The sequence below is a fragment of the Leptopilina heterotoma genome, unplaced genomic scaffold (assembly GCF_015476425.1).
Source record: "Leptopilina heterotoma isolate Lh14 unplaced genomic scaffold, ASM1547642v1 Lhet_73, whole genome shotgun sequence".
Classification (NCBI taxonomy): Eukaryota; Metazoa; Arthropoda; class Insecta; order Hymenoptera; family Figitidae; genus Leptopilina; species Leptopilina heterotoma.
In genome coordinates, this window is record NW_025111169.1 from 1,887,798 (window position 1) to 1,914,250 (window position 26,453).

At 20.6% G+C, this 26,453-nt stretch overlaps 2 protein-coding genes and 1 long non-coding RNA gene across 3 annotated transcripts; 2 read left to right on the top strand and 1 right to left on the bottom strand.

Annotated features, from left to right (window-relative positions):
• Positions 1 to 767: 767 nt before the first annotated feature.
• LOC122510780 lies at positions 768 to 24,202 on the bottom strand. Its single transcript, XR_006302464.1, has 5 exons — positions 24,068 to 24,202; positions 22,414 to 22,541; positions 20,461 to 20,650; positions 19,689 to 19,903; positions 768 to 1,060 (listed from the first exon to the last, which is right to left on the bottom strand). It is a non-coding gene; the product is annotated as an uncharacterized LOC122510780 (long non-coding RNA).
• Positions 20,113 to 23,029, top strand: LOC122510775 (high affinity copper uptake protein 1-like). The gene is made up of 4 exons (XM_043625662.1): positions 20,113 to 20,206; positions 22,422 to 22,555; positions 22,663 to 22,719; positions 22,804 to 23,029. The coding sequence occupies exons 1-4, from the start codon at positions 20,198 to 20,200 to the stop codon at positions 23,000 to 23,002; spliced, it is 399 nt and encodes a 132-aa protein (XP_043481597.1). The 5' UTR covers positions 20,113 to 20,197; the 3' UTR covers positions 23,003 to 23,029.
• On the top strand, positions 23,627 to 26,410 carry LOC122510774 (nacrein-like protein P1). Its single transcript, XM_043625660.1, has 2 exons — positions 23,627 to 24,378; positions 26,227 to 26,410. Exon 1 carries the CDS (start codon positions 23,925 to 23,927, stop codon positions 24,342 to 24,344), a length of 420 nt encoding a protein of 139 aa, XP_043481595.1. The 5' UTR covers positions 23,627 to 23,924; the 3' UTR covers positions 24,345 to 24,378; positions 26,227 to 26,410.
• The last annotated feature ends 43 nt before the right edge of the window (positions 26,411 to 26,453 follow it).

Here is a 26,453-nt window from a genome sequence, read left to right on the forward strand (position 1 = left end):
TTTTTCGATTCTTGTTTTCTTCTTTCTTTCTTCTTTCTCACAATCACTTTCGTATTTTCTCGATTTTTTTCTTGTTTCTTTCTTCTTTTTTACACTTTCGTATTTTCTAGATTCTTTTTTTTCTCTCTTCTTTCTTGTAAAATCACGATTTCTATATTATGATAAAGGACGTTACATTCACAACCTTATTAAAGTAATCTTTATAATACTATTTTCTTCTTTTTTATACAAAAAATGTCTTCAATTCCACTTTTTTATTTCGAATTGTATTTTTTTTTTAAAGTTAATGTTCCTTCCATTTAGAATGCAGATAGAAAATTTTTTTTATCTCAAAAATTTATTTCCTCTCTCTCTCTTCGCTATTCCACTTTTCTGTTTCGAATTCTTTTTTTCAATTTAATGCTTCTTCCATTCAGAATAGAGATAGAAAATTTGTAACATTCAATTCCTTTTTTCTTCCATTTATAGAATAGGAGGCAAAATTTTTTTTCTTTTCAAAAAATTCCTTTTTTTTCTTTCTACAATTCGATTTTCTTATTTCGAATTATTTCCATAGTATTCTTTTTTTTTAATTAATTTCTTCCGTTTAGAGTAGATAAGAAAATTCTTGTCTAAAATTGAGAATTTTTATTTAATATTATACTTTCGAGAAATTGAAAATTGGTCCCTTTTTTTTGAGGATATTTTTCTCCTTTTTTGTAAAAAAGCCACAGGTAGAAAAAAAGGACGAGAATTTTCTTAATTTCAAAAATTGCAAAAATATTAGCAAAATTTAAATTCTTCTGACTAATTAATATTATAGTTTCTCGTTAAAATTGCAATATAGAATTTTTTTTCTTTCTTCTTTCTCTGTTACAATGAGAATTTTCCTCAATATTGTGCATTGAAATTTAAAAAAGTTATATGAGCAGAAAAATTTTTTTTTCCTTTAGTATTTCAAACGTGTGCGTAAAAATGGCAATTAGTTAAGCTCCAAAAATTCTACAAGCCGTTCTCGGTTCGTTGTTGAAAATTTTTAAAGTCGATTTATTAGTTTCAATTCCTATATGTATGTATATATCTGAAACAGAAAAAAGAGTTTTAAATTTTCTTTTTTGCGTAAAAATAAAGCCAGGAGGTTAATTAATTAGTGAAGTTTGAAGTAGTTATATGCACGGGATGAGTGACAACAAGTAACCCAGTTTATCTTGGTAACTTGGAGAAATATCTGAATGCTTTATATAAAATATTCAACGAGAGAGAGAGAGAGAGAAAGAGGAGATAATAACCATTTTTATCGAGTTATTTTCGCTTAGATTCATAAACGAAATATATATGAGGAAAATATTCATTAGACTTGTTATTAAATCTTTGAAGAGTGAAAAGAAAAACACTTTATAAAAAGTATTCGCAGACAATTATTTCTGTGTCACGTCCTCTTTCTCTCTTTTGCGGTTGAATTTCTTTCTATGAAATATATTCGCTTTTCGACAAAAATACATTTGTGGAATTAAAAATAATGTTTTTCGCTGTAAAAAAAAATTCAGATTTAATTCACAGAAAGAATTTAATTACTTTTGAAAAATATTTTAATAAAAAACTACGAAACAATTCAATTATTGTGAAATATTAAAATAAAGTTCCAGACAAAAATTTCTCTTTTTTTTACAATATGTTACTTTTGAAAATTAAAAAAATCACTTATTATCGCAAAAATTTTTAAAATAATAATTTAGTTTCTCTTATAAATAATATAAATCAGAATCAGAACATTTTAAAATTCGCAAAACGTTTATAAAGAAAAATTACCAAAAAAATCTTTTTATTATTTTAAATTTTGAATTTCAAAATTAATATATTGAAAATTATTGAATTCTTGCAAAGAATTTTATCAAAAAATTTGAGTAATTGAATTTCTCCAAAACATTTTATTATTTATGAAAATAATTGAACTCTTGTAAAGAATTTTATCAAAATAATTTGTGAATAATTGAATTTCTTCAAAGAATTTTATTCTTTATAAAAATAATTGTTGAAGTCTTGTAAAGAATTTTATCAAAAAATTTGAGAATTGAATTTCTTTGAAAAATTTTATTTTTGAAAATAATTGAATTCTTGCAAACAATTTTATTAAAAAAAAATTTGAGAATAATTGAATTCTTGACAAGAATTTTATTAAAATTTTTGAAAATCCTAATTAAATTCTTTTGAAGAATTTATTTCAATCTTTTTTTTAAATACCTAATGGAGTTTTTTTTTTTAATAATTTTATTTAAAAATTTTGACAGTAATTGAATTTTATGAACAATTTCTTTCAAGTTTTTAAAATAATCGTGTTTCTTAATAATTGAAATGAAATAATTAAATTATTAAATTTTATTAAAAATTTTAGAAATTAATAAAATTCTTTTCAAAATTTTATTTATTTATTCAAATTTTAATTACAATTTTCTACAATAATTTAATTAATTTAAGGAATTTCATTAAAATAAAGAAAATAATTGATTCTTTCGAAAAATTTTATTAAAAATTTTGAAAAAATTGAATTGTTTCGAAGGATTGTATAATTTATGAAAACAATTTAATGTTTGCAAAGAATTTTATCAAAAAATTTGAGAATAATTAAATTTCTCCGAAGAATTTAATTATTTATGATAATAATTGAATTCTTGACAAAAAGGTTCTTAAAATTTTTGAAAATCCTAATTAAAATTCTTTTGAAGAATTTCTTTCACTTTTTTTTAAATAATGGAGTTCTTTAATAATTTTCATTAAAAGTTTTGAATTTAATTGAATTTACTGAACAGTTTATTGAATTGAATTTATTTAATTGGATTTTATTTATTATATTGAATTTTTTATTGAATTTAATAATTTTTTTTTTAAGTTTTGAATTTAATTGAATTTACTGAACAGTTTCTTGAATTGAATTTACTGAATTGAATCGAATTGAATTTATGTAAATTGTACTTTATTTATTGAATTGAATTTTTTATTGAATTTAATAATTTTTATTTAAATTGAATTTAATTTTTGAATTGAATTTACTGAACAGTTTCTTTTAAGTTTTTAAAATAATCGTGGTTCTAAATAATTAAAATTAAATAATTAAACTATTCAATTTTACTAAAATTTTTAGAAAATAATTAAATTCTTCTCAGAATTTTATTTATTTATTCAAATTCGAATTACAATTTTTTAAAATAATTTTATTTATTTTTAGAAATTTTATTTAAATATAGAAAATAATTGAATTCTTTCGAAAAATTTTATTAAAAATTTTGAAAAAATTGAATTGTTTCGAAGGATTTTATAAAATTTTAGAAAATAATTGAATTCTTTTGAATTAAATAAAAATTTTATAACGAGACTTAAGAGAAAAAAATTATATTGTTTCGTAAAATTTTATTGAAAATAATTGTATTTTTCAAAGATTTTACTACTTAAAAAAATAATTGAATTTTAAAAAATTTATTAAAATTTTTAAAAAATAATTGAATTCTTTTCGTGAAATTTTATTAAAAATTTTAAATAAATTTAATTCTTTCATAAAATATTTTTAAAATTGTATTAAAAATAATTGAATTTTGAAAAATTTATTAATATTTTTAAAAATAATTGAATTCTTTCGTGAAATTTTATTAAAAATTGTAAATAAATTTAATTCTTTCATGAAATATTTTTAAAATTCTATTAAAAATAATTGAATTTTTCCAAGAATTTTACTATTTATAAGAATAATTAAAATGTTTCGAAGGATTTTTAAAAATTTCAGAAAATAATTCAATTCTTTCGTGAAATTTTATTAAAAGTTTTTAAAAAATTGAATTTTGGCAAAAAATTTTACAATTTTATAAAAAAAAATTGATTTCTTTCAAAAAATGTTATTATTTATGAAAATCATTGAAATCTTGCGAAGAATTATATTAAAATTTTTGAAAATACAAACAATAATAATTGATTATGTACTTAAGTGATTTTTTAAAATTTTGATTATGAAATTATTGAAAGATTTGTATTTGAAAATAAAATATTTTATAATTTGCATAATAATAGTAATTTAACATTTTGTTCCGCGCGAAATATATTTGCTAATAAAGATTAAAGGCTGCGACAAATAAATAAATATTGATTAATTAATTTATAATTCCAACAAAAAAAAATTCTAAAATCAATAAATTTTAAAATTAGTAATTTTCACCTACATATTTAAATAACAACAAAAAAAATAGTAGCATAAATGGTAAAATAAAAAAATAGATATTTTTTTTCCCAAATAAAATTTGTGCAGAAACAACTTTTTTCTTTTTCGCATTTCTAACCTTTTATTTGAACTCTCTAAGTGTATTGGATAGGACATCTGAGTTATATTGCTATCGCTTTGAAAGTAAGGGGATGATTCTGCAAATGTCTACAACTTACGAGGATATTGACGTATTTTAAAATTTCGAAACACATTTCTCAAGAAGATAGTTTTTTTCAATTTATTTATTTCACATTCAAAGAAAATATTCTCTATAAATAATTTTTTTTCTTTAAATTATAACTTTTGAATTTTATTTCAATTCGACAATTTTTAACCGCATCTTTCGATTATAATTTTTACTGTTAATTTTTTTCTAATTTCATTAGAAATAATAAATGATAATCACTAAAAAAGAATTTTTTTTAGTAAATTACATTTTTTTCGGCGTTAAAATGCCTAACAGATGAATTACTAACTTTAAAATAATAAATACTGTAGTTAAATAATAGTAATACGGAAGTTTAGTGCTATTGCCTATTAACACATTCTCGTGAACTTTACTATATATCAAAGTTTAGTAATGATAGGAAAAGCTTATTACAAGCTTTCATCAACTTTGGTCTCGAAGGTTATTAACCCCATTTCTAACACGAAACAAGTTTTAACTTTTTAATTAAATTTTCACATCAAATTTTATCTTAAATTTTCCGTGAAAATCACTGATTTTCTGATTAATTCTTATAGCGAAAATATTTTCTTCAGGGTTGTCACAAAAAGTTAATTTTGTTTTTCCTCACTTTTCCCTGATTTTCAGACAGAATTTTGACTCTAATTTCTGATTCACTCGTAAAATGAGAATTATTTATTGAAAGTATGAAAAATTCAGATTTTCAAAGATTTTAATTTAAAACTTTACAAAATTCAATTATTTTAAAAAATTGCAATTAATTAGTAATTTCTCCATCAGAATTCAATTATTATCGTACAACTTTAACTGAAATTAACTTTTAAATCAATTTTTTATTAGAAATTTCTATGAGAATTCAATTATTTAAATAGGAAAATAAATAATTTATTGAATAATTGAATGTTGCTTAAAAATTGAATTCTCATAAAGAATTTTAATAAAAAACCTTTAATTAATTAAATTCCTTTGACTATAATGTTAATAAAATTTTTAAGAATAATTAGTTTCTCGAGGAATTTGATTAAAATTTTATTACAAATAATTGAAATTCTGCCATAAGTATGAAAATAATTTCATTATTGCGAAGAATATTTTATAAGAAAGTTTCAAACAATTGATTTTTTTCGAAAATAATTTATGCAAATTCTATTCTTAATAATTAAATTTCTATGAAATTCCCATTATTTTAGAAAATAATTGAATATTCGTTTAGAACTTTGTCAAATTTCTTTTTAAATAATTGAATTCTTTCAGAAAATTTTATTAAAATAATAGAGATATAAATTATTGAATTAATAAAAATTTTTCAAAATAATTGAATTTTATTAGTTTTGAAAATAATTGAATTCTTGCGATAAATATTGTTTATTTATGAAAATAACTAAATCCTCCGAATGATTTTATTATTTATAAAAATGATTAAATTTCTCAAAATAATTTTAAAATTTATGAAAATAATTGAATTACTGCGAAGAATTTAATGACAAAAAATTTGATTTTTTTCGAATAAATTTTTGCAAATTCTATTTTAAATAATTGAATTCCTGTGAAATTTTTATTTTTTTTGGAAAATAATTGAATGTTCGTGTAGAATATTATCAAAATTTTTGTTTAATAATTGCATTTTTTTTTTGGGAAATTTTATTAAAATAGAATATTGAAAATCATTGAATAGAAGAATAATTTTTGAAAATAATTGAAATTTTGTCATGAATTTTATTAAAATTTTTGAAAATAATTGAAATTTCATTACTTTCAAAAATAATTGAATTCTAGTGATGAATACCATTATTTATGAAAATAATTGAATTTTGCAAAGAATTTTATTAAAATTCCTGAAAATAATTGAATTTTACCAAAGAATTTTGCTATTCATTTATGAAGATAATTGAAATGTTAAAGATAATTTTTTTTTAGATTTTTTGAAAATAATTGAATTAATGCGAAGAATTTTATTAATTTTGAAAAAAATTGAATTTTGCAATGAATTTTATTAAAATTCCTAAATATAATTGAATTTTGGCGAAGAATTTTGCTGGTTATAAAAATAATTGAAATGTTGAATAACAAAAAAAAAATAATTCTCCAAAAGAAAGAGAGATTAAAAAGTTTTATTTTCTATTTTCTACCGTCTCTGAAACTGAAATTGATAGACTTTTATAGCTTTTTGGCAATCGGACAACTACACCATTCATAAGATATGGGATATTGAGAGACAAAATCTCTCACTGAAAATGCTGCTAATGGACTGGTCCTTGAATTGTCTCAACAGGCTTCTGTTCATATAGATTACTACTTTCCTCTCTACATTACTATATTTTCTGTCATTTTCAGAAAATAACAATAAAGCTAAATTACTTTGAGAAAGATAATTAAAAAACTTGATTGAAAATTTTCTTCTCTTCTTCTTTAATAAAAGAAACGAAAATAACTGGAATAATAATTCTATCCAAACATTAAATTATTTATTAATTATTTTCATAAATAATAAAAATTTCACAGGAATTCAATTATTTACAAATTTTTCATAAATCTCTTCGTAGTAATTTAATTATTTTCATAAATAATAATATTTTTTACAGGGATTAAATTTTTTCTTAGACAATAAAATTCTTTTTAGGAATTCAATTATTCTTATAAATACTAAAACTTATCTCAGAATTTCAATTACCTAATTTTGAAACAATTTTAATTAAATTCCTCGAGAAATGCAATTATTCTTAAAAATTTGTTAATAAAATACTTTATAAGAATTAAATTTTAAGAAACATTTAATTATATTCAATAAATAATTTACTTTTGTATTTAAATAATTAAATTCTCGTAGAATTCTCTAATAAAAATTGATTTGAAAATTAATTTTAATTTAAAATTGTAGATAATAATTGAATATGGAAATAATTTTTAAGAAGTTACAGTAACAATATTCTTATAAAAGAAAAATGATGACTTTAACACTCGATACTCTTTAATTATTATAAAACATAAAGAAATCGATCACTCCGAGTCTTCGACTCGGAATAATCGTTTTCTTTATGTTTTATAGCAATATTTTTAGAGTTGATTAATTCAAAAAAAGTTTCAATTTTAAATTTTTTAAAATCGTAATTTCTATGGAAAAATAATAATTAAATATTGAAAATATTTAAAAAGGAAATTATTGTCTTCGAATAATTTTACAATTAAAGATATTCGTAAATAAATTTAACAGAATGTTTTTTTTCAATGAAATTGTTTCCTTTATTTTTTAAAAATTCAAAAATTTTCAGTTTCATTTTCAATTATATTTTCTAATTGACAAGTAGAATTTATAAACGCATTTTTTTTTCTTTATTTTAAAAAAATACTTTGAATTTTATTAAAACAATTGAAATTAAGAAATAGAATTGATGCAAATTATTTCCTTATGAAAATTGAGAATTTTCTACAAAAATATTAAGAAACGGGAATATCTAATGTTTTTCTTCCTAAAAGAGAAAAATGAGTTTGTAAACAATATTGTTATTGGGAAATAGAAATTATGCATAAAATGGGTATATTTCCTACTTTTTAATAAAAATTTTTTAACAATTAACAATTTTCTAGTATTTTTTAAAAATAAAATGGAGAATAATTTGCATAATAATTTAGGTCAGTCAAACGAAATTTGTTATAGAAAAAAGCACATAACAAACAAAATGGATATATTTTTTATTTGTTTATCATAATTTTTTTTTAATTTTCTAATTTGTAATATTATTTTATTACTTTTATGTAGTAAAGTTAATTCTAAAAAAATTAGGTTTTTATTTTATTTGAAAAAAATAAAATTTTATTTGAAAAAAATAAAATTTTATTTGAACAAAATAAAATTTCATTTGAACAGAATAAAATTTATTTGAAACAAATAAAAAGTCTTGACTCTGAGACAAATTATATTTCTTTTTTGTGAGTGTAAATTTATATTGAAATCGAATGTTTGAAATAAATCATTAAAATAAATAAAGAAGAGTATGTGTCCATACAAAATTAAAATTATATAAATACCTACAAAAAGAAATAAAATATTCAAAAACTGATTGATAATTTCACTAAATTATTCGCAAAGATGTAAAATGTATATAGATGTACTTCCGTTCGGTAACGATTGGCTGACCAAACTCGTTAGTAACTACTTGTTCTTATCTTATACGTGTGCACCTCCAGCCCTTGTTCAATATAACATACACGAATAATAATGTACTCCGAAATAAAGTGCGATATATTTGCATAAATTGCTGAAGAAAAATTTTGTCTCTTTTAAATTTACATTTTTTACATAATATAATGCCTTTAAAAATATAAATCACATTCAAATTTACAATAAAGAAATAAGATTAATTGAAATCAAATTTAAAGAAATACGCCATTAAAGAAATAAACGAACTAAAGAATAAAATCATATTAAATTAAAAAAAAAACAAATTATCTTCAATTTAATATTATTTAGTAAATTAAACTATTTGACTTTGATTACTCAATACTTCAATACTTGAAATATTTTCAATACTTTGTACAAACTGTGGCGTCATAATGGTTTAAAATGCCCTTAAGTTTTTGAAAAAATTATTTAAATAAAAATTCTAACACTAGATAGAATAAAGTAATTTGTTAAAAGGAGGCCAATAGGACAAAATGATTGTTCAGCCTTATTAGTAGGTCAATATATATCGATAAGAAATTGAAGGCATGTAGGACGTGCTTTAATTTCAGTTCTTCCTCGTTCTTCTAATAACTTATTATCTCTTTCGTGTGGTACTTTTTTTAGCCATTAATAGCTTACTCAAATTTCGTTTTATATAATCACGAAAAATCTGCGTTTTCTCTTGTAATTTACAAATAAAGTTTATCCAAAAATTGTTCAATCAAAAAGTTGCATAATTCAAAAATTTTTTCATAACAAAAAATTAGTGGTAAGAGTAATTTTTATTTACCAAATGGTGAAGTTTAAAAAACGAGTAAAGTATTTTTTAAGAGCTCAAAAATATTAAAGCAATTTGCCTTAAAATAAAAGAAAAATGTTGAATTTTAAAAATTTTTTATTTTTGGTGCTAGTGGTAAAAGTAGTTTTTTTGGCCAAATGATAAAGTTTAAAAGACGAGTAAAGTATTTTTGAAGAGCCCAAAAATAATGAAGCAATTTGCCTTAAAATAAAGGAAAAATGTTCAATTTTAAGAATTTTCGATTTTTCGCGATTTTTTGTACTATAGTGGTAAATGTAATTTTTTGGCCAAAGGGTGAATTTTAAAAAACGAGTAAAGTATTTTTGCAGATTTTTCATCAAAACATTATTTCAAATTCATTAAATCTCAATTAAATAAGTTTTTGATAATATAGAAAACAATTCAAAAAAAAATTTGTATGATTTTCATCACTTCAAATCAATATTATTAATTTCTACAATTTTTAACTAAAATTCTTCTTTAAATAAATTATTTTTAATAATTTTTGAAAAAGTTCTTTGAGAATTTTCAAATCCATTTGTTTACAACTCGATTTTACGAAATTTCATCGATTTTTCAGAAATTCTTCAATTTTATAATTAGAAAATAAAAACTTTAAGGTTTAAAAAAACAAAATTAAACTTTTTCAAAAAAAATTATTTCTACAGAATTGTTAAGTAGTGAAGAGTATAAAAAATTCAGATTTTCAAAGATTTTAATTTGAAACCTTTACAAAGATTTTAATTCGAAACCTTTTCAAAATTCATCTATTTCTTAAAATTCACAATAAAATGCTTTTAATATTCAATTATTATATAAAATCTTAACTAAAATTTATTTTTAATCAATTTTTATTAGAAAATTCCACAAGAATTCAATTATTTAAATACGAAAATAAAACATTTAATAAATATTTCAATGAGTTTTATTATTTATGAAAATAAATGAATCTCTATAAAAAATGTTATTATATATGAAAATAATTGAAATTAATGCGAAAAAATTTATAAAAAATTTGCAAATAATATTCGTGTAAAATTTTCTCAAAACTTTTTTAAATAATTCAATTCTTTTAGAAAAGTTTATTAAAATAGTAGATATTGAAAATTATTGAATTGAGGGAAATTTTTGAAAATAATTGAAATTTTGCCAAGAATTTTATCAAGAATTTTATCAATAATTTCGAAAATAGTTATATTAGTTATAAAAATACTTGAATTCTTGAAAGGAATTTTATTAAAATTTCTAAAAATAATTAAACCCTTGTAAAAATTTTTATGATTTTTGAAAATATTTAAATGTTTGATTAAAATTATTTAAAAATTTTATTAAAATACTAATACTGAAAATCAATCAATTGAAGAAAATTGAGGAAACTAATTGCATTTCGGAGAAGAATTATATTCTTCATAAAGATAATTGAAATTTTGACAATTTTTAAAAAATTTTCTAACATAATTTAATTTCTCCGAAGAATTTTATTAGATTTTTGAAAATAATTGAATTTGTATGATAAATATTGTTTATTTATGAAAATAACTGAATCCTCCGAATAATTTTATTATTTATGAAAATGATTAAATTTCTGAAAAGAATTTTAAAATTTATGAAAATAATTGAATTACTGCGAAGAATTTAATGCCAAATTTTAAAACATTTGATTTTTTTTATATTTACACAAATTCTATTTTAAATAATTAAATTCGTGTGAAATATTTTATGTTTTTTTGGAAAGTAATTGAATGTTCATGTAGAATATTATCAAAATTTTTATTTAATAATTGATTTATTTTGGGGAATTTTATTAAAATAGTAAAATATTGCAAAAATCATTAAATTAAGAAAAATTTTTCAAAAATAATTGAAATTTTGCCATGAATTTTATTTAAATTTTTGAAAATAATTAAATTTTTTTACTTTCAAAAATAATTGAATTCTTGTGATGAATACTATTATTTATTGAAAACAATTGAATTTTGTAATGAATTTTATTAAAGTTCCTGAAAATAATTGAATTTTATCAAAGAATTTTGCTATTAATTAAGATTGAAGATAATTTTTTATTTTAGATTTTTTGAAAATAATTGAATTTTTGCGAAGAATTTTATTATTTTTGAAAAAAATTGAATTTCTGCCATCATTTGTATAACTTCTCCAAAATTCAATTTTTTTAGTGTTTGTAACTAAAATTATTCTATAAATCCATTACTTTTAATAATTAATTACATATATATTAAATTTTTTTAATATAATTATAATATTTAATTATTTTTTTTTATAATTAAAATTTTATAATTTTAATTTTTTAATTTTTTTTTTTTTTAATATTTTTTACTAATTTCAGAAGAATTTAAATTGTTAAAATTTTTCAAAAATCTAAATTCTTTAAAATTTCTTATTAAATTCATTATAAATTGATATTTTCTAAAATTTCAAATTGAAACCTTTGAAGTTCATCTATTTATGAAAATTTTAAAAGCGCCTCTTTTAAAATTTAACCAATTTTAAAATATTGAAGTAGAATTATTCATTAAATAATTTATAATAATTTTATGATAGTTCTTCAAGAATTAAATTTATTATTTAAAAAGAAATTATTGTCAGAGATAAAATATTAAAAAAAATTTTTTTTAATTTTAAAAATATATTTAAAAAGAAATTATTGTCAGAGATAAAAAAAATTGAAGGTTTTGTCTTAGAATTCGTGGTAATTTCATAGTTTATGAAGTAAACGAAAAAGACACGAAAATTCAGAATTTTCCTACGAATTACAAAAATTAGATTTTTTGTAGTACTTTCAATAAAAATCCCTGACTTTTTTCTGAATTTCTTAACTTCACAGACCTGTGGCAACTCTGATTATCTTAATGCAAAATTATTGTAAAACCCATAAGCAAATAAATTTACCACGCGCACTTGAAATATAAATTATGAATTTAAAATAATGTTTTGCGCACTGCTTTATATTGTTATTGTATACGCTACGCTTTCAAGATGCAGTTACATTATTTTCAATTAGGAATGTACGATGAGCCATTATAATGGGAGATATAAACTATGTATTATTTCATATACCCTCGGAGGTAAGCAATCGATATTTCACCGAATTCCATAGTATCTATGTATACAATATATAATCGGACATTTTAGTGTCTCTTAATATAAATCTCGCGAGCCGAAAATGGAAATTTTGCATAGTTCTCTTGTAAGTCACGCGAACAGTTCAACATAAATTTACCTTCAACCGCACACGATAGGGGATGAATCGTGTAATATTCCCTTAAATTTTACTCACACTATTATCTATCTAATGCTGTACAGATATATGTGGAAATTTACACAGTGATCTATTGCTCTTATAAACTCCAAAGTTAAACAAACTTGATAACAAATAATTACTCTAAAGAATACAAAAATTTTAAACTTTGGTTAAAACTTTTCAATTTTAGCCGAAAAACACAAAAAAAAACCGAATTTTTAACGAACTACAATTTTTATTATTTATTACTATTAATTATATAGTCAAATAATATAATTATTATTAAACTTTTAATATTATTAACTATTAACTAATAATAGTAACTAATAATAGTAACCAAAAAATTAAAATTAAAATAACAATTTATTTAAATTTAAATAACAATTGTAATTATAATTATAATAATAATAATTTACTATATATTAATCTCCGTATTCTTTCATTCATTCTGTCCGCAGTTTGAATTTAGTTTCTGTGTATACTTTTTGTTTGTTTTTTCTTTAAAAAATATTAATTGACAAATCGAAAATATTCAGATATTTTTTCACGATTTATAATAAAATAATATTAGAAATTAGAAAATTAAAAAAAAATTATGATTAACAAATAAAAAATATATCCATTTTGTTTATTATGTGCTTTTTTCTATAACACATTTCGTTTGACTGATCTAAATTATTATGCAAATTATTCTCCATTTTATTTTTAAAAAATACTAGAAAATTGTTAATTGTTAAAAAATTTTTATTAAAAAGTAGGAAATATACCCATTTTATGCATAATTTCTATTTCTCAATAACAATATTGTTTACAAACTCATTTTTCTCTTTTAGGAAGAAAAACATTAGATATTCCCGTTTCTGAATATTTTTGTAGAAAATTCTCAATTTCCATAAGGAAACTATTTGCATCAATAATTCTATTTCTTAATTTCAATTATTTTAATAAAATTCAAAGTTTTTTAAAAATAAAGGAAAAAAATGTTTTTGAATTAAATTTGTCAATTAGAAAATTTAATTAAAAATGAAACTGAAAATTTTTGAATTTTTAGAAAATAAAGGAAACAATTTCATTGAAAAAAAAAACATTCTGTTAAATTTATTTACGAATATATTTAATTGTAAAATTATTCGAAAAGAATAATGTCTTTTTTAAATATTTTCAATATTTAATTATTATTATTTTTCCATAGGAATTACGATTTTAAAAAATTTTAAATTGAAACTTTTTTTAAATTAATCAACTTTAAAAATATTGTTTTAAAACATAAAGAAAACGATTATTCCGAGTCATTATTTATTATTATAAATAATGAATGAAAATAAAATAATAATACTAATAAAAAATTAAAAATATACATTTTTTAATTCATAAACAATAAAGAGAATTTCCATATTTAAAACAAAGCTAAAATTTTCGAGTTAAATTCAGCGAGCAGCAAAAAAGTAGACAAAAAAAGAATTCTTGCAAAGAAAACAATATAAGAATAAACCGGCAATAATTTCCCGATAGACTTAGCAAGTAGAATATCTCGATTTGTTCCGACAGTAATGTAATACTTTTAGCTGTCGTCGTTATATTCGCAGAAGTGGATTTAATAAAATATTAAAGCGATTAAATGCGAGCGATAATACGCAAGTTTAGTGGGATTTAATCTCGACAATTAAAAGGAACAATTATCTGTCTACAAATTTACGGAATTTTTTATTAAAGTCTGAATTTTAGAACAATTACTACATTTTTTTAAACAGGCAATAAATTTACGTATCCAATCAATCTAATTTCGACTATTTATATTCTTAATTGTTAATTATAAATATTATTTTTATTATTATTATTTTTATTATTGCTTTTATTATATAAAATTATCGGCTAATTATTATTTTTATTAGTATTTTTATTATTATTATTTTCTTACTATTATTATTATTTTTTTTATAATTATATTATTTATATTTATTTTTATATCATTTATATAATTAATTCCCATTAACATTATTAATTAAATTATTCATTTTGCAAAATCAAGAATGAAACTTGTACTATTATGTCAATGCTAGTAAATATTTTATTATATCTATAGTTTGAGGCTTATTTTTCTTTCCCGTCAAATATTCAAATAGTTGCGTTAAATACACAAAACAAAGTTCCTTAATTAATATGCTTTCAAGCACGCGTCTCTATTCTGCGAAACAAGACATGCACTATTATGAAATACTCCCTTCAAAAACAAAAATTAAAAAACTTTTTCTCGTATAGAAAATTATTTTTTTCTCCACTACAGAAAAAAATTGCCGATAAAGACAAAAAAAAAATTTATATTATAAAAAAATCAAATTCTTTTTCTATATTTATACAAAGAAATCTTTGTATAAATACAAAAAGAACTTTTTTTGTAATAAATATTTTTTTTTGTTACAAATAATAATTACTACCTAATTTGTATAATTATTTAAATTTTACTCAAATAAATTTCACTTGTACCGAGTAAATTAATTTGATTCTAATAAATTTTTCTTGCCCCGAATACATAAATTTGAATAAAATAATTTCCCTGTCTTTTGTTTATATTTTTATAATTTAAATTTTAACTAAATAAATTCTTTAGTGAAAATATTTTTCATTTCATTTTAGTAATTTTAAAAAATATTAGAGCACAACTAAATTTTTCGTTCAAAACTTTATGAGAAAATTAATAAAAATAATAAAAATAGTAATAATAATAATAATAATAATAATAATAATAATAATAATAATAATAATAATAATAATAATAATAATAATAATAAATAATAATATTTATTTATTAAATAATTTTACGTCCGTCATTTATTAAATTATTTAATTAAATATTTAATGTTATATAGTTTATTTAATAATAAATACTATTTTTTATTAATTAATTATCTAATTTAAATAATAAAATTAGGCAAATAATAAAAAATAAAAAAATAATAAAATAATAATAGTAATATAAGAATAATCGTGTTTATATTGAAAATAAAATAAACAGAAAAAATAATATTAGGTCGAGTATCGACAAATAATTCAGAAAGTTTGAAAAAGTTAACTTTGCTTTTTGGATTTTTACCACACTGAGTAATTTTCAAAAATATCTACAATGAAAAAATAATTTTTCGTTCCCTTCAACGTTCAGTGACGTTTTTAGAATTTTGTCAACATTAGTTCGTATACATAACAAAAAAATAAACACGAATTATCAATGAAAAAAAAAAAAATAAAAACCGCAATAAATAAATACTTATTTTTATCATCATCATCATCATACCGTTTTAGAAATCAGTTGTGAAGTTCTCAATAAAAAATCATGCGTGTAATTTTCGCAAAAACAGCAAAAATTGAAGAATTCCTAAACACTATTTGATTGCACTTTCAATATTATCATTGACACCCGGTCGTAATTTTAGGGACACTAAATTTTAGTATAGAAAAAAAAGCAAATTTTCTCAAAGATAATGCCAGTTTTTTTTTTTTTTTTCTAATGATTCGAGTTCACTATTTTCAGCCACGATGTAAACGGCTTAGCGGTGAGAGTGGCACTGAGAGACACACAAACTGACTGAACTGCTCGCGAACGAGAGTTTGAGAATCGAGCGTGGATGAATTTCCGGACACACAGCACAGAGAGAGAAGAGAGGCGCGTCGGTCAGGATCAGCTACAGGTTGCGCCTGGTCGGGTTCGTCTCGTTCATATGACGCAGACCAGGGCGGTATATGTATATAGGGGTCGAAGTCTGTCGGGATATTGCGAGAGGGGTTGCCACTTGCCAATGAAAGCTAGGTAAAAAGCACCCCTTATTCGCGTTCGAGACCTCGAAATCAAGTCCCTTATCGGGGAATGCGCGCCGCACGCACCATCATCCTTTCACCCTTAATTCAGTAAAATAATATATTCTCCCGTTCTGATGAAGCATGAAAAAGAAAAAGAAGAAAATCGTCAAGCAAAAAAATTTTTTATGGAAAAATTATTGGCTGTGAAGAAAAAATCACACAAAAAAGAAATGAAAAAGAAATGAAGAAAATCGTCAAGCAAAAAATTTTTTATGGAAAAATTATTGGCTGTAAAAGAAAAATCTCAAAAAAATGAAGACAGTCGAATAAAAAACTGTCTTCATTTTTTTGAGATTTTTCTTTTACTGCCAATAATTTGGGACAAAAATCTCAAAAAATGAAGGCACGTTTTTTCTGAAAAAAAACATCAGGCAAAATTTTTATGGAAAAATTATTGACTGTAAAAAACAATCTCAAAAAATGAAAACAAGTTTTTTCTCAAAATAACGTCAAGCAAAAATTTTTTAAGGAAAAATTATTGGCTGTAAAAAAAAATTTCAAAAAATAAAGACAGTCGAATAAAAAACTACAGTTTTTTATGAAAAAGAAAGAAGAAAATCGTCAAGCAAACATTTTTTATGGAAAAATTATTGTCTGTAAAAAAATCTCAAAAAATGAAGACAGTCGAATAAAAAACAATTTGGGTCAAAAATCTCAAAAAAAACGTCAGGCAAAATTTTTATGGAAAAATTATTTACAGTAAAAAAAATCTTAAAAAATGAATGATCATTTTTTGAGATTTTTTTTACTGACAACAATTTGGGACAAAAATTTTAAATTGTTATCAATTGAAATATTTAATATTGAGGTATTTGAACTTTTTGGAAAATTATTTTTCCTGATATCTAGTAGAAAATATTTTAAATACTTTTCAATTATAATACAAACTTTTTTAGAATTATTTTAAAAAATTCAAAATACCCGAAAATAACGAGGAAAGTTAATAATCAACGTTTAAAGAAAATTAAATACAATATTTTTTCACTAAAAATAATAAACTTGTTCGTTTAAAAATATTTCTTTCAGAAATTATTTTAAAAAATATTTTTTTAAATTTGATTAGAAAATATTTAGGTATGACAATTTATTTATGACAATTTATTTAGAAAAATATTTATGAAAATTTGATTAGAAAAATATTCTTTAAAATTGATATAGAAAAATATTTTCGAAAATTTGTTTAGATAAATATTTTTCACAATTTGTATAGAAAAATATTTTTTCTTCTAAAATAATTAATCATAAACGTAAAATTCGACAAATATTTATGAAAGTTTGTTCAAAAAAATATGAAAACTTGTTTAGAAAAATATTTTTCAAAATTTGTTTAGAAATTATTTATTGACCATTTATTTAGAAAAATATTTTTTTAAATTTAATTAGATTAATATTTTTTTAAATTAGTTTAGAAAATTATTTTCGAAAATTTTTTTAGATAAATATATTCAACAATTTGTATAGAATAATATTTCTCCTTCTAAAATAGTTCATCATAAAGTAAAATTCGACAAATATTTATCAAAATTTGTTTAGAAAAATACGAAAACTTTTTTAGAAAAATGTTTTTCAAAATTTGTTTAGCAAATATTTATGGCAATTTATTTAGAAAAATATTTTTTAAAATTGGTGTAGAAATATATTTTCGAAAATTTGTTTAGATAAATATTTTTCTCAATTTGTATGGAATAATATTTTTCCTTCTAAAATAGTTAATCATATAAACGTAAAATTCGCTAAATATTTATGAAGTTTTGATTAGAAAAATATGAAAATTTGTTTAGAAAATATTTATTACAATTTTTTTAGAAAAATATTTATGAAAACTTTTTGAGAAAAATATCTAAGAAAATCTAATTAGACAAATATTTTTTTTTATTTGTTTAGAAAAATATTTTTCAAAATTTGTATAGAAAAATATATATTTTGTTTCAAAATCATGGATCATAATCATAAACGTTGTAAAATTCGTCAAATATTTATGAAAAGTTGTTTAGAAAAATATGAGAATTTGTCTAAAAAAATATTTTTTTAAATTTGTATAGAAAGATATTTTATCTTCTGAAATCGTTAATCACTTTGTGATTTGTGCAGAAAAATATTTACGAAAATTAGTTCAGATATAGAATATATTTCAAAATTTCCAATAGAGAAATATTCTGAAATCGTTGAATAATATAAACGTTGCAGACTTCAGTAAAGATGAAAACAAGATGTTTGTGAATATGAAAATGATCTTCATCAGAACGAGAGTACTATTCGCGCAGCATTATGTGCAACAGTAGGAAGCTTTCGTCACATCTTTCGCAACTCAAACGAAAATACTTCGTGTGCCCTCAAAGAAATAAGTGACAAGATCAACACTCGTTACAAAGTTTCCACGCCCTTTCAACGTAAGCCGCATTATAAGATCCTACAATTTCGTCTCCTTATGTTCTCAAATCGTAATATTCCAGTGGAAATGGATTAATTTTCACACTTTCGTTTATAGCTACTCGGATAAATTGCAAACACGCTCAAATATTATTTATTTTGTAAATTAATATCCACAATCAGTAGATATTAATAAATAAATCAAAATTCAGTAATACCTAAATATTAATATACAATTTTTATAAAATTTCCCAAAAGAATTCAATTATTTACAAAAAATGTTAATAAAATTCAGTAATCAAATTTTTAATTACAATATTATTAAAAAAAAGGATTATTTTAAAACCTTGAAAGAAATTCTTCGTAAAATTTAATTACTTTTCAAATTTTCAATTAATATTATTTTAAAAATACATTTTCAAAAAATTTAAAGAATTGCTTCAAAAGAATTCAATTATTATCAAAAACTGTAACAGTTTTTTCAATAATTTCAAATAATTCAATTTGTTATCAATAATTTAAATAAAATTTAATAATAAAATTATTCATTACAATTATTAACAAAGTCAATAATTTTCAAAAAATTTTAGTAATGCTTCGAAAAAATTAAATTATTTTCAGAAACTTCAATTAATTGTTCGAAAGAATTCAATTATTTTTAATTAATAAATTTGACAATTGGAGATTAACATTTTCAATTAATAAATATTCTGTCAATACGTTTGCATTGAGTAAAATCAAAATAATAATTGTTATATGTATAGTAAAAATAAATAAATAATAAAAAACATTATTTAAAACAAATAAAAATAGTTAATAACTATAATTTCATACCTTAAAATCATGTTGAATTTGAAAGAAGTTTTGCCATTGTGATATCCGCATCAGATTGAAAGAAAAATGGAATTCGAAATCTTCCATAGACTCCGGAACTTCATAACTCCAAAAAAAAAATACTTTTCTCAATTATTGAACCATTAAAACATCGCGGTTTTAAATAATTGATCTCTCCCGGGACTGTGAACATTTTCTCCAATTTGGATCGATTCCTAAAAAAAAGAAAATACATTAGAAAAATAATTTAAAAAATTTGCGATATTATTGAAAAAAATGCAATTCATTGAAAGTAGTGTATTTAGTTTACACAAACAATTATTTTAGATTATTATTTATATAAAAGTGAAGGCAAAATTTTCTAATAGCTATGATATGTTATCAAGATATATTTGATAACGTAATTATATCTATATGAATTCAGGTTTGATTTTTCCTTCAATTGTAATAATGACTTCATGAGTGACACGTTTCAATAAAGTAAAAGAGAGATTTTCAAAATTTTAAAAATGCATTCTGTAAGTTTTACATCTATTCAGTAATATTAAAAAAAAATTTTTAAATACTTCAGATAATATATTTCAAATATTCTTTCCATGAGTTCTGTAAATATTTTCTTGTATTTGTTTTTCTTTATTTGTATTCCGAATGTCAAATAAAAATTATTCAAGTCAAATAAAAATTATCCAAATTAAATAAAAGTTATTTCAATAAAATTATCCACAACTAATTATTTTAACAAAACTTGTATTCAAGTAAAAAATTCATTCACCAGTTTATTAAAAACAATTTTTCCTCTCTTCATTTTTCCACATTCCAAAAGTAGACTAACGATTGTTGATATATATTTACGAGTTCCAGTTCCATGTATACGATTACTTAAAGAGAAATTATTTGCATGCTCCGGGGTTTTACTTTAATCCATGCACATCTATATCTGTATATATTTGTGAGAATCCAATCTGAAAATCGAAACAAATTATAGATTCTGAAAACAAAAGGAATTTCTTTTTTTTTTCTTTTAAAGTGTGAAATATTCTAGATCAAACATCACAAAATGTGATTCCAATTTTATTCTTTTTTTTCCTTTTTTCTTTCTTTTTTGCATAAATTCTCATGTGCATGACAATTGCGAGTTGTAAATTGCATCCATTTATTCACAAAGCAAACAATTGATCGCGACACCTACATCGAGGAATTCATTATAAATTCCTTCTGATGAAGATATAAATTATGTACATTTATATTCCCATGGCCTACAAATATGACCTCTTTATGGAATTTAAAACAACATTTTTTTATACTTTTCTCAAAAATAATCATTTTTGTTAAAAAGAATTTCACAGAGAACCTTTTGCTTATTTTTCGCATCATCTTCCAAAAATCGAGAAAAAGTTCTTTGTAATTATTATAATGGAAGAAAAAATTATTTCATGTAAAAAAAATTAAATAAATAATTAAATGAAATTAAAAATTTTCAATATACTAAAAAATTAAACTAAAGAAACGAAAACCACGTGCTTAAAATATAATAATTGTAATCTATGATAATTGTTATATTTTTAATAATTATAACATTGTAATAATGCAGTGGAATAAATTATTAATTCAATAATAATAATTATAGTTAATTAATAATTCAGAATAATCCATATCAAAAGAGTTATTGATTAAATTACGTTAATGTAGGTTGAAAAAACGAATTTCGCTTATTTACATAAGAAAATGAATTGCTTTAAAAATATTGCGATATTTTTTAAAAAATATACTTTTTCGAAATGTGATTCTTAAAAAATACGATTATATTTCAAAACAATTTTTATTAGAAATAAAATTAAATTCTTTAAAATATAGATAAAATTTATTTCAATCAAATTTGACAAAACTTTTAATTGTTTCAATTTTTAAATTTATTTTCAAGAATTCAATTATCTTCGTAAAAAAATTTTAATTACAATTTTTCAAAAACCTAATTATTTTAGAATTTCTACATTAAAACTTGAAAACTTGAATAATTTGTGTTTAACAAATATTTTAAAAATTATTGTTATTTATTTTAATTGAAATATCAAATACTTTCAATGTAAAATCTTTCGAAATTTAATTATTTCTAAAAATTACAACTGCAGCGATTAAATTTTCAAAGATTTCAATTTAAAACCCTTTTTAAATTTTAATTATTTCTTAAAATTCATGTTTTGTTGATTCTAATATTCAACTATTTTTCACAATTTTAACTGAAATTCTTTTTAAATCAATTCTTTCTATTAGAATTCAACAATAATTGAATTAAGTAGAAAATTTTTTGTAAAATTTAATTATTTTCCTAATTTTTAGTTACAATGCTCAAAAAAAATATAATAATATTTAGAAATAATTGTTTAAAGTGAGAAAATAAAATTCTTTGAAATAAAAAATTGATTTCAATTAAATTTGAAAAAATTCAACTAATATCAAAAAATTTTAATATCGATTTTTTCAAAACCTCATTGTTTTAGAATTTCTAAAAAATAAAACTACAATTCTTTCAATTTTACAAATATTTTCTAAAATTTTAACTGAAATTCTTTTTCAAATCAATTTTTATCAAAAAATTGTACGAAAATTCATACAAAAATAAGTGATAAAATAATTGATTATTACTCAAAATTGCAATTGTAACTCATGGATTTTTTTAAATTTGAGAAAGAAAATTCATAGACTATTTAAGTTTTTTTCTACTTACGTTTGAAGATGTCATTTCACTTTGGCGTTACGGAGACAATTTTATTCGACAAATGGCAAACGACAAACTGGCAAGAAGTTTTGGGTTCAGCAATTGGCATCATTCTTCTTGGAGCCGTTTACGAAGCGCTGAAAAGTTATCGGTATTTATTAGAATTAAATATTTTTCAATTAACACATGAATTTTAATATTATTATCTTCATACTAATTACAATATTATTAAATTAATATTAATTTTGTATGTTACAGTGACTACCTTTACAAAATAACTTCAAATAATTGCCAACACAGAGTTTTATCAAAGAAGTAATTTTGTTTCAACAGAAAATGCATAAAATCGCAAATAATCCTATTATTTGTTTCTAAAATTTTTCATTATTTTTTTTTCAGGAAAGGAATACTGTCAATTGTTCACGCTATTCAAACAATTCTACACGCAATTCAAGCAATTTTAGGCTACTTTTTAATGTTTATTTTCATGACGTACAATGTTTATTTATGCATTGCTGTAGTTCTTGGAATGAGTTTTGGCTATTTCTTATTTGCTTGGCAAAAATCTCGAAGCGACAATAACGAATGTTGCTCGTAATTAAATTAATTGATTATTTTATTACTATTTTTGTATTTTAATTTTTAGTACTTCAAGTTTTTTCCTTCCACTAATGTAATTAAATTCCATTAAAGAAAATAGACTTGAAAAAAATCCCTAAAATTCCGATCGTTCAAATGAACGAAATTTATTTCCTCTTCTTCAAATTTAAATTTTTATTGCAATATTACGTCTCGCATTCAAAAAAATAAATTATATTCAATTTTGTTTTTGCTTTCTATATCAGTCAGTAATTTTCGAAAATTATATTGTCAAAAAATTTAGTTCATTTGAACCTTCAAAACTTGTGGATCAAAAATAAGTTAAATTAAATTAATTAACAAGTTATTTTCAAATATGAATCGTTAAATATTCCCGAAATTTTTAACGTTCAAATGAATGACGATATTTTGTCACTCCTCTTAATTTGTATTTTCTTGATAAAAAAAATTATTTTTCACATTAAAAAACTAATTCCCAACTAAATAAATATTTAATTTTAACTATTTTTCTTGTTTGTATAGTAATTTTGAAAAATATTCAAATAGAAAAAAAATTTCATTCATTTAAACGTCAAAAACTAGAATAATAATCAATTTGATTAGAAATCAATAAAAAATAATATTTATTCTATTTTTTAAATGTCGTTTTTTTTACTTTGTATTGGGTAAACGATCGCATTCCCACAAATCACTGTAAATTTGAGAGATTATAATTGATAATCTTATCTTATCGACGCTATGCGAGAATTCAATTTGTTAAAAATATTTTATTTTTCTTGTAATGATGTGTAGTAATTTTAGAAAGTAGTGTTGAGTGTGTGACTACCTGTGAGTGATTTTAAAGTCTAGTTTTCTAAAAAAAAAGTTTTTACGAAAAGAAAAGAAAATCAAAAAAGAAAAAAAAGAAAACAGACATTAAAATGAATAAATGTTCAAGTTCAACTAGTACGTGTGCTTGCGCCAGTACTCAAATAAAAGAAAACAGATCATCGAGAGAAATTATTTTCGGATGGGATAGATTCAGCACAATAGCGTCTCTTATTTTAATTGTTGCTTTCATTACCTGGAGTGTTATTTTCTTCCTGTCAATTGATAATCACAGTGGTCACAGTGCTGATGGGGGTCATGGTGACCATGGCGATCACGGCGATCACGGAAGTGATGGTGACCATGGTGATCACGGCAATCATGGAAATGATGGTGACCATGGTGATCACGTCGATCATGGAAGTCATGCTGGGCACGAAGACAGTAAAGATCATAGCAATCTTCACTTTATTCCATTAATGTCGAAATTTCATTTGGCAGCAGATCAAGAGAAGATGAATTTCGGTCAATAAAGGCCGAGAAGTGGTTTACTGTCAACAACCTAAGGTAAATAAAATGTAATAATTATTTTGTTTTCAAATTGTTTTATGTTTTTATTATTATTGTTATCATTATTATTATTTTACTTTTTAAACGCTTTGAAAATAAAAATTAATGCATAAAAAATCATTGAATTCTTGCAAAGAATTTTATTAAAAATAATTTAAAAATTGAAAATAATTGAATTCCTTCAAAGGATTTTAATAAATATGAAAATAATTGAATTCTTGAGAAGAATTTTATTATTTATGAAAATAATTGTATTCATGACAAGAATTTTATTTATATTTTTGAAAACAATTTAATTCGCAGAAATTTAATTTCCCTCCGAGGAATTTAGTTAAAATTGTATTGAAAATAAATGAATTTTTTTGAAGGATTGTATGAAAATTTTTTTGAAATAATTGAATTCTTTTCAACAAATTTTATAAAAATTCGTCAAAATTATGGAATTTTTTTCAGGAATTTTATTGTAATTGAATTGAAAACAATTAACTTCCTGCCAAGAATTTTATTTTTAATGAAAATAATTGAATTCTTGAGAAGAATTTTATGAAAACTTTTGAAAAAAATTGAATGCTTGTGAAAAAAATGTTTTTTACAATTTTATTTTTAAAAATTCTGAGAGTAATGGAATTATACGAAGAATTTAACTATTAAATTTTTTAAATAATCGTGTTTGTTAATAATTGTAGTAAATAAAAATTTAATTATTGAACTTTATTAAACTCTTCAAGAAATAATTAAATTATTCTGAGAATTTTACAACAATTTTTTTTAAATAATTGAATTTCTTTATCAATTTTATTAAAATTTCTTAAAATAATTCAATTCTTTTGTACCATTTTTTTAATTTCTGGAACATAATCGATTTTGTTAATAATTGTAACTAATAATTTTATTATTAAATTTTATTAAAATTATTCATAAAAAATTGAGTTCTTATAAATATTTTTATTCGACTTTTCGCAAATATGTAATTACATTCTTTTGAAGAATATTTTCAAGTTTTTTGAAAATGTATTTTTAAAATAATTTTAATTAAAAATTTTGAAAGTAATTAAATTTTACGAACAGTTTCTTTCATATTTTTGAAATAATCATGATTGTTAATAATTGTAATTGAAAATTTGATTATTGAATTTTATTAACATTTTCTGGAAATAATTGGATTCTTCCCAGAATTTTATTACATGTTTGGAAAATAATTAAATTCTTTCAAGAAATTGTATCAAAATATATTCAAAATAATTGCATTCATGCGAAGTAAATTATTATTTATGAAAATAATTGATTTTTATAAAACATTTTATTAAAATTCTTAAAAACAATTGAATTCTTTCGAAAAAGTTAATTGAAATTGTATTGAAAATAATTGAATTCCTGAAATTAATTTTATTATTCATAAAAATAAAATTGAATTCTTGCGAAGAAATTTATTAGAATTTTTCAAAGTGATTGAATTATTTCAAAGAATTTTATTAAAATTTTTGAAAATAATTGAATTGTTTCCAAGAATTTTAATAAAATTCTAGAAAATAGTAAATAATAATAATAATATGAAAATAAAAAGGTAGATGAAGTTCACAACGTTTATGATCAGAAATTGAGTGAAAAAAATACTTTTTGCGCAAAAAATAATTTTTTTCTGTACAAATTTTTCTTTCTTAAGTTCTTGATCAAGAAATATTGTAAAAAATTGTTTTTAGATAAAAATTTGAATAGAAAAATATTATTTCTTCTAAATCGCTGATTACAAACGTTGTAAACTTCACCAAAGTAAATAAAATATTTCTTAAAACTTAATTACTTTTAAATTCTCACCTATATAGTAAAAATATTAATTTGTTTCAGAAACAAGAAGATTGGAGTCGAATTTCTGAAAAGTTACCTAATGTTTAACCCATTTTTATCAAACTTTGAAAGTCAACAGTCCCTTTGTTTACAATACCTGTCGATTGCAACTTAACTTAAAATTTCGAAGTTCGAAATTTAAAATTGATACAAGTGATTAGATGCATTTTAAAAATTATTAAATTTTTAAATTTTTAACCATAGCTTATTTATCGTATATGTATAAT

Coding starts and splice junctions, on each gene's coding strand:
- LOC122510775 (XM_043625662.1), top strand. Junction 22,556..22,662: donor GAAGCGCTGAAAAGTTATCG/GTATTTATTAGA, acceptor TGTATGTTACAG/TGACTACCTTTACAAAATAA. Junction 22,720..22,803: donor CACAGAGTTTTATCAAAGAA/GTAATTTTGTTT, acceptor TTTTTTTTTCAG/GAAAGGAATACTGTCAATTG.
- LOC122510774 (XM_043625660.1), top strand. CDS start 23,925: ATGAATAAATGTTCAAGTTCAACTAGTACGTGTGCTTGCGCCAGTACT.